Below are 6,568 nucleotides of genomic sequence, written 5' to 3' on the forward strand. Positions count from 1 at the left end.
CCAAGATATTCAAAGTTTTTCACCTTTAAATGAGCAGCTCGATTTAACAGATAAGGTATATCAAAATTATTTATATTATAGCCTGTTAATATATCCGGGTCAATTTCCCGCACAAAACTCGACCAGGCATCTAGTAGTTCAGTCTCTTTGGGAAAACAGCGAACATCGGAACCAACGATGGGCGCACATTTGTTCAAGGTAAATACGTTTCTTATAAACGGCTCTGGGTCGCCCTGCCGTATTACCATGTTTGCAATCTGTATAACTGGATCCATTTTGGCTTCGGGAAAAATTCCTTTGCGACCAGCGCACTCAATGTCAAAAGAGAGAATGCGAAAAGGTGCCACTTTTGCCCATTCTCCTTCGGGGTCATGTGATACGAACTTGTCATACGCCACATCTACTTCGATTTGGCAACGTGACTCAGGTAAAGGTTTTGAATTTTTGTCCCGAATACGCCAAGTCCCTGCAGGTAGCTCAATCCAGTTACAACCCACTACATGTGTGTCTACCATAAATCGTATATCAAAATCGATATTGCTCTCGAAGGCACGGCAATCCTGAAAATCAAAATCAGACAACACTATCTGATTGGAAAGTAGACGCACAGATGCTGCCACCAATTTAGGCATTGTTACTGTTATCTTTATATAACGCTGCAGCGCGTCGCCCTGATAACCAAAAATGTTTAGACGTTCTACAAGCTCAACTTTTAGCACAGCTTCCTGCACGTTATTCTTGTTACTGCGCATATCGGCCAGTACTTTTTTGTCTAAAGCTTCACGCAAAGCATGGCAATGATTACGTTCGAAACTGCGAGGTGCCGCAATGTAGAAATATGGACAAAAACCATGCACATGGCAACACACTGAGTTGCCCTCCATAGTAATACCAAACATACGTATTGTTGGTACTGGTCCTATTTGCGCTCCGGGCATGCCTGGCAAAGGTTCGCCCAAATAATTTTCAATGTCAATCTGCTGAAATACTAATTCATCGGAAGAAGGATCCAGCTTAGGTGGATCAACACGAGACCATTTCACCGAGGTTTGTTGATTTTCTGGCCCTTCGCCTACTAAGATGCTTGGATCAACATCTTCACCAAAGGCGTCACCCGCTATATCAGCATCCATGCCATCGAAGTCATCATCCTCTTCATCGTTCCTAAAGAAAAATACAAAATTTTCAATGGAATACTTCCGTAAGCAGCATCAACAAACCATTGTTTTTGCTGTTTTCCTCCTGCTGCTTGACCATTTTTTGCAATATTCCCGTTCGCTGGATATTTTCGTTTACCGGAAAACCCACTCATTTTGAACAAAAGTATCGTCCAAAGAAGATATTTTTCAGTGTCCACCAAAATGTGTGTCAAGAAGATTGCGCGCCTTGTTTTCGCTAGACTTGTTGATAATTTATCGATAGCTTTATCGAAAATATTGCTCGATATAAAAAGCAAATCTTTGAAAAAATATATTTATCAACAACGATAATTTTAATGATTTAGTCGATGAATTTGTTCAAATTGTAATGTCCAAGGCGCTTCTATACAAGGTGGTGTTCATTACGAGTTTCAGCGAATCCCCTAATTGAAAACTTGGTGAGCTGCAATTAACTTTATTTCAGAGACCATAACGATTATAAGAAATAAAATTAAATATTGTGCATTCAGTAAATGTTATTACTGAAGAATGGAAAAGTTGTTTTCGTCTCCAGAGACAAAATCGGTTTCTGCAAAGAACGTAAATCTATAAGTAGGGAGAACACGTTATAATTGTAGCGAGTGTTAATATCAGGAGCGTGCCTTCTCTTTTGCCCAAATACGTTCCTAGATTGGATGAAAAGAGAAGGCACGCTCCAGATGTTTACACTCCCTACAATTATAACGTGTTGTCTACTCTTATAGATTTACGTTCTTTGGTTTCTGCAATCAATAATGTTTTCAACCCGCCCAAGTTTCCAACCATAACATTGGCTTCATCATTGGCCAAACCAGTTAGGTTTCTCATCTTTAAAGCAGGGATTGGCAAATGTTTAAAAGGTACAATGGCAAATATTTATAAGCAAAGTGATGTTTGAAATATATTTACATTGAGATTTTTTTACATTAATTACATAGCTGTACATATCGAAAGAAAGGTCCTTCAATCCGCAGTAACAACACTGCCGCAAACTCAAATCGATTAAAGATCGATAGCACGCACATTTGACAGCCGGTTCGCAGTGATACCAACGTGACGCTGACGTTTACAAATACTTCAATGGCAGCCATTGAATTTTCTTTTCGCGTCTACTTTGCAAAAAAGTTTTTGTGTGTGTGCTCTGAAAAAGTGGAAAATTCACTAATTTGAACCATAAAAAGTAAGGAAAATTATGTGCGTGCGCACACCGTGAATGATGCTTCACAAATGAGTGTATAGACTTGTGGAAAGTTTGTGTTTTTTCCGTAAAATAAAGTAGAAAAATCCGTACGCAACCTCAATTGATTTTGTATTGGTATTTCTCACACCAATTTAAAAAAACAAGGTATTAATCGGACTTTTCTGTGTCTATTCATAATCAACTACCTTAAAAGGGTGAATATGACTTCACCCTCACCGGCGAACAGCCCTATGCCGCCGCCTCAGGTGCCGCCTGCTCAAAGTCCCTCACCATCGCCGCACAGCCCATATCCGCATCAACAAATGACTCAAGGGCCACAAGGTCCGCAAGGACCTTCCGTGGCAGGACCGCCTGGACCGCCCCATGGCCCACCGCAGCAATCGCATATGCAAGCACCACCGCAACATAGTCAACATGGTCCATTACCGCCGGGTGGTCATCATGGCGCACCACCGCCACCCGGACATCCTGGCGGACCATATACTCATCCAATGCAACATGCTCCACCACATGGCTCTCCACATGGACCTCCGCAACACCAACAACACGGTGCAATGCCGCCAGGACAGCATGGTGTAGGCCAGCATGGCCCACCACCTCATGGCCAACAGCCACCCGGTCAGCACGGCCCTCCACCACCGGGTAGTGGAGGTGCTCCAGTAAATGGACCACCAATGTCTCATGCACCACCACCACACGGCGTACCACCGCCTCACGGACCACCGGGACCGCAGCAGCAACCGGGTGTGCAAGGGGCACCGCCGCCGCATATGAATGGGCCACCAGTACAAGGACCGCCTGGACAACCGGGTCCACCCCCACAAGGACATCACATGCCACCGCATCATCAAGGCATGGGTTCGTAATTTGATTTATTAATAAGTATTTTCCAAATATAATGTAAACATATTTCTGTAGGTCCACATATGGGTATGCAAATGCCGCCACAAGGACCCAACATGCCACCAATGGGCTACCAAAGTCATGGAATGCCGCCAAATGTAAGTTTTAAAATATTTTATTTTAATAAAATTGCAATACTTTGAAGCTAATGCCGATTTCGTTTCTACCGAAAAATGCAACCTTCTCCTTGCCCTCTAGGCACAAACACTAAAAAGAGGGCGATGAGAAGGCCAAATGTTTTGTAGAAACGAAATCGCCATAAAGTAAAATTTATAAATAATTATTTAAACGTGAAATGTGTCAAAGCATCGGCCTCATCAATCAAACCGACCATAACCTTTGCCAACTCTGGTGTAGCTGCCGCTATCAAGTTAGGCTTCATTATTTGAAATTCACCACCTTTAGTGTGATAGAGATCACCGCCGGCTTCACGTAATATAACTGCACCACCTGCTATATCCCAAGGTTGTAGATCTTCCACATGATAACAATCAAAGCTACCGCGAGCGACGTAACAGAGCGTCAATGCTGCGCTGCCAATGCAACGAGAACTGTAAACAGAAAAAAATTAATTAGGGGGTTTGTTAGCGTATTAATTAGACTTTGTGTACACCCCAAACTATTAGCAGCAAGTTTCGAAAAACGTTTAACGTTTTTATCACGTACTAAAGGTGCGTGGACGAGCGAGATTTCATAAGCTAAAACGGCATGGTTCATCTGAAATGATATTGAATCTATTAGAACTTTTACTCCTTAAACATTATGCCGTATGAATATGTAGAGATAATGAAAAAATTTTACATTTTGTTTTGGGGTAAATTTGAAGTAAATGTATTTTGAATTGATGAGAAACACAATGCATTTGCGAAATGGCCCATCGACCTAAAAATGATAAAATTGTTATTCCAACAACAAATTTGTAAGTGTTGTAAGATGAATAACCGTCTCTCGGATCAACAGCCTTAAGAAAAAAGTTTCCTCGCTCTCCTGTAAAATTTGAGCGCCGTAGGCGGTTTTCCAACTCGTCGATGTGCGGTTTGTAAAAATTTATAATGGTATCTGTCAAGATATCAGAGCAAGGAGGCTTAATAGATCTGGTCGCAGTGCACACCTCAGTTAATATGTATCTATGTACATAGCTAAATGAAAGTAGATTATTTTTTTTTACTGTACATTTAAGTTATCATTGGCTTTTGAAATATTTCTTCTTTAAGTGTGTATGAACTAAAATTGTGGAGTTTATGAACTAAAGGTGGGCAGGGTAGTATACAACAAGTACTCGCAGATTATCCAATTTGACGAAATCAACTGTTTAAAAAGTAAATATTTGCAGTATTAATCGCCCTCGCAGCGAAATATGATCTTATCTCGCATTGTAGTAATCTCTCTAGGTAAATTTGCCCAGCATTCGTAGTAAAAAAATTGTGAAACCATTTATAAATTCAACGACTTGATAAAATACTGCGCGAGCAATGAAAAATAATTACTTCTTAATGCAGACATTTAGTTTGACATCAGTCTTTTTTTTTGCACTTTTTTGTATGAGATTGTAAAAAATGTCACTCCTTCCCTGTTAACAGGCTAAAAATCCTACAAATTTTGGAAGATAAATGTGTGTTGTCCTGATAGTTAATCCTAGCCCTTCAATAAAGGCTTTAATGTGAAGTTTTCTTATATATGGTTTTATTGGTGACCCAGCATATCCTGTAGTTCGGGAGTGGGCTGAGGTGGTGGCTTTTGGATAATTTTTCTCTTGTTGTTTTTGTTGTAATAGCATATAAATTCCCCAAAGACTTTTTGTTCTTGGCCAGATATTGATCTGGGTCGTTCCCTACTGTTGTGGGTCTTGTGATAGTCCTTGGCTACATATCTGGGTCATTCGAGAACGTAGGTCCTACTATAACAAGAGCGAAATAGCTACAGGGAGTTGTTGTTCCGGTCAATGAACGAAATGACTTAAGAAAAACTTTGCTTATTTTACCCTACCTCATTTTTTTTTACGACTTGTTATTGTTTTGAAAGTGTTAAAGGGTGAAAATTTTTTGCTGGTAATGTATACAAAAACATCGTTTAACTGTTCTATTATTCTACCTATTCGATTGTTGGTGTAAAATATATGTTTGGTGTTTTTTCTTTTATCGATATTTGCTGATTGTTTTCGTTTGGTGAAATGCGGTATCAATACATTCTAAATGATAACAGCCGCTATATTTTTAATTACTATTCCTAAAACTGATCAGCTGGATTTTCGAATATATGTACATAAGTATGCACATACATATATACAGTTGCTATGTGCTCAAAAATAAAATACTCACTTTGGTACAATTCTTAACACGAATACGTTGTCCATTCAAATAAGCGCCGTGTCCCTTCCACGCTGAGTACATTTCATTTGCAATCGGATTATACACAATACCCACTACCAATTCCTTATTTAGAGCCAAACCGACCGATATACACCAATATGGTATGCGATGTATAAAATTTGTTGTACCATCTATTGGATCAATAATCCATGTGGGCGCATCAGTCAACTCTGGCATTTTACCACTTTCGGCTACAGCTTCCTCACCAATAAATTTCGATTCTGGAAAAGCTTTGCTTAAACCCTCAACGAGTATATCTTCAATATCTTTGTCATATTTAGTGACTAAATCAAAAAATGCTGCTTTTTGTTTAAAATCCGCATTAGCATTGCTATAACCTTCACGTACTAGTGGACCACATTTCATTACCAATTCTAAAGCTACATTATAATAGTTACGTATACTCGTATCGTCACTTGTGTTTGGCATTTTTGTTGTTATTGTTCGTTTAGGGCGAGCAAATGCGGTCAGTGGATAGACAAAGTGAGTTTGGAAGTAACGTCTGAGGCTCCCTACCGGCGAATGGAAGGCGTTGGTGGTGTTGCTGGTGGTGACTGCAGTGTGTTTTGTTATTCCACTATGCTCGCTTTGCTTAAAATTTGTTATGCTTCTATTTATTGTTGCTGTGATTACTATTCTTGCTGTGCTTTTACTGAGTACGTTCTTATTACAAAGATGAATCGCCAACCACTGATTCCGTAGCGGAAGCATTTTTATATAAATTGCGGTTGCTCGTCGTAAAATTTGAGATGAGTGTAATGCAGAGTGCGAGCGTGTGAGAAGAAAATAAGAAAAACTTAAGCTTTTAGAGCGCTAACAAGAGTCTTTACTAACTCTTTTGTTCGCAAACAAAATTTTGTGAACTGGCGTTTTTTATTCTGAGTTTGAATGTGTATGCGATTTTTTTTATCACGCTC

At 39.7% G+C, this 6,568-nt stretch overlaps 3 protein-coding genes across 3 annotated transcripts; 1 reads left to right on the forward strand and 2 right to left on the reverse strand.

The window, feature by feature from the left end:
• Positions 1-5: 5 nt before the first annotated feature.
• Positions 6-1,408, reverse strand: LOC118756136 (DNA polymerase delta catalytic subunit-like; the record flags this gene model as incomplete). Its single annotated transcript, XM_036490923.1, has 2 exons — positions 1,221-1,408; positions 6-1,164 (listed from the first exon to the last, which is right to left on the reverse strand). Coding segments are annotated over exons 1-2 (1,251 nt in total), but the record flags the coding sequence as incomplete, so codon positions are not given.
• Positions 1,409-2,204: 796 nt separating this feature from the next.
• On the forward strand, positions 2,205-3,425 carry LOC118756137 (proline-rich protein 2-like). The gene is made up of 2 exons (XM_036490924.1): positions 2,205-3,237; positions 3,298-3,425. The coding sequence occupies exons 1-2, from the start codon at positions 2,580-2,582 to the stop codon at positions 3,423-3,425; spliced, it is 786 nt and encodes a 261-aa protein (XP_036346817.1). The 5' UTR covers positions 2,205-2,579.
• Positions 3,358-6,480, reverse strand: LOC118756135 (inositol monophosphatase 3-like). Its single transcript, XM_036490922.1, has 3 exons — positions 5,601-6,480; positions 3,896-3,999; positions 3,358-3,833 (listed from the first exon to the last, which is right to left on the reverse strand). Exons 1-3 carry the CDS (start codon positions 6,360-6,362, stop codon positions 3,563-3,565), a joined length of 1,137 nt encoding a protein of 378 aa, XP_036346815.1. The 5' UTR covers positions 6,363-6,480; the 3' UTR covers positions 3,358-3,562.
• Between the last annotated feature and the right edge of the window lie 88 nt (positions 6,481-6,568).

This window comes from Rhagoletis pomonella, unplaced genomic scaffold (assembly GCF_013731165.1).
Source record: "Rhagoletis pomonella isolate Grant_MI unplaced genomic scaffold, Rhpom_1.0 Rhpom_scaffold_08967, whole genome shotgun sequence".
Classification (NCBI taxonomy): Eukaryota; Metazoa; Arthropoda; class Insecta; order Diptera; family Tephritidae; genus Rhagoletis; species Rhagoletis pomonella.

Bases quoted from the DNA above. Each gene is read 5' to 3' on its own strand.
- LOC118756137 (XM_036490924.1), top strand. From the start codon at position 2,580: ATGACTTCACCCTCACCGGCGAACAGCCCTATGCCGCCGCCTCAGGTG. The intron at 3,238-3,297 runs GTTCGTAATTTG...ATATTTCTGTAG, and splicing joins ACCGCATCATCAAGGCATGG to GTCCACATATGGGTATGCAA.
- LOC118756135 (XM_036490922.1), bottom strand. From the start codon at position 6,362: ATGCTTCCGCTACGGAATCAGTGGTTGGCGATTCATCTTTGTAATAAG. The intron at 4,000-5,600 runs GTGAGTATTTTA...ATATCATTTCAG, and splicing joins GTGTTAAGAATTGTACCAAA to ATGAACCATGCCGTTTTAGC. The intron at 3,834-3,895 runs GTGTACACAAAG...TTCTGTTTACAG, and splicing joins CTTGCTGCTAATAGTTTGGG to TTCTCGTTGCATTGGCAGCG.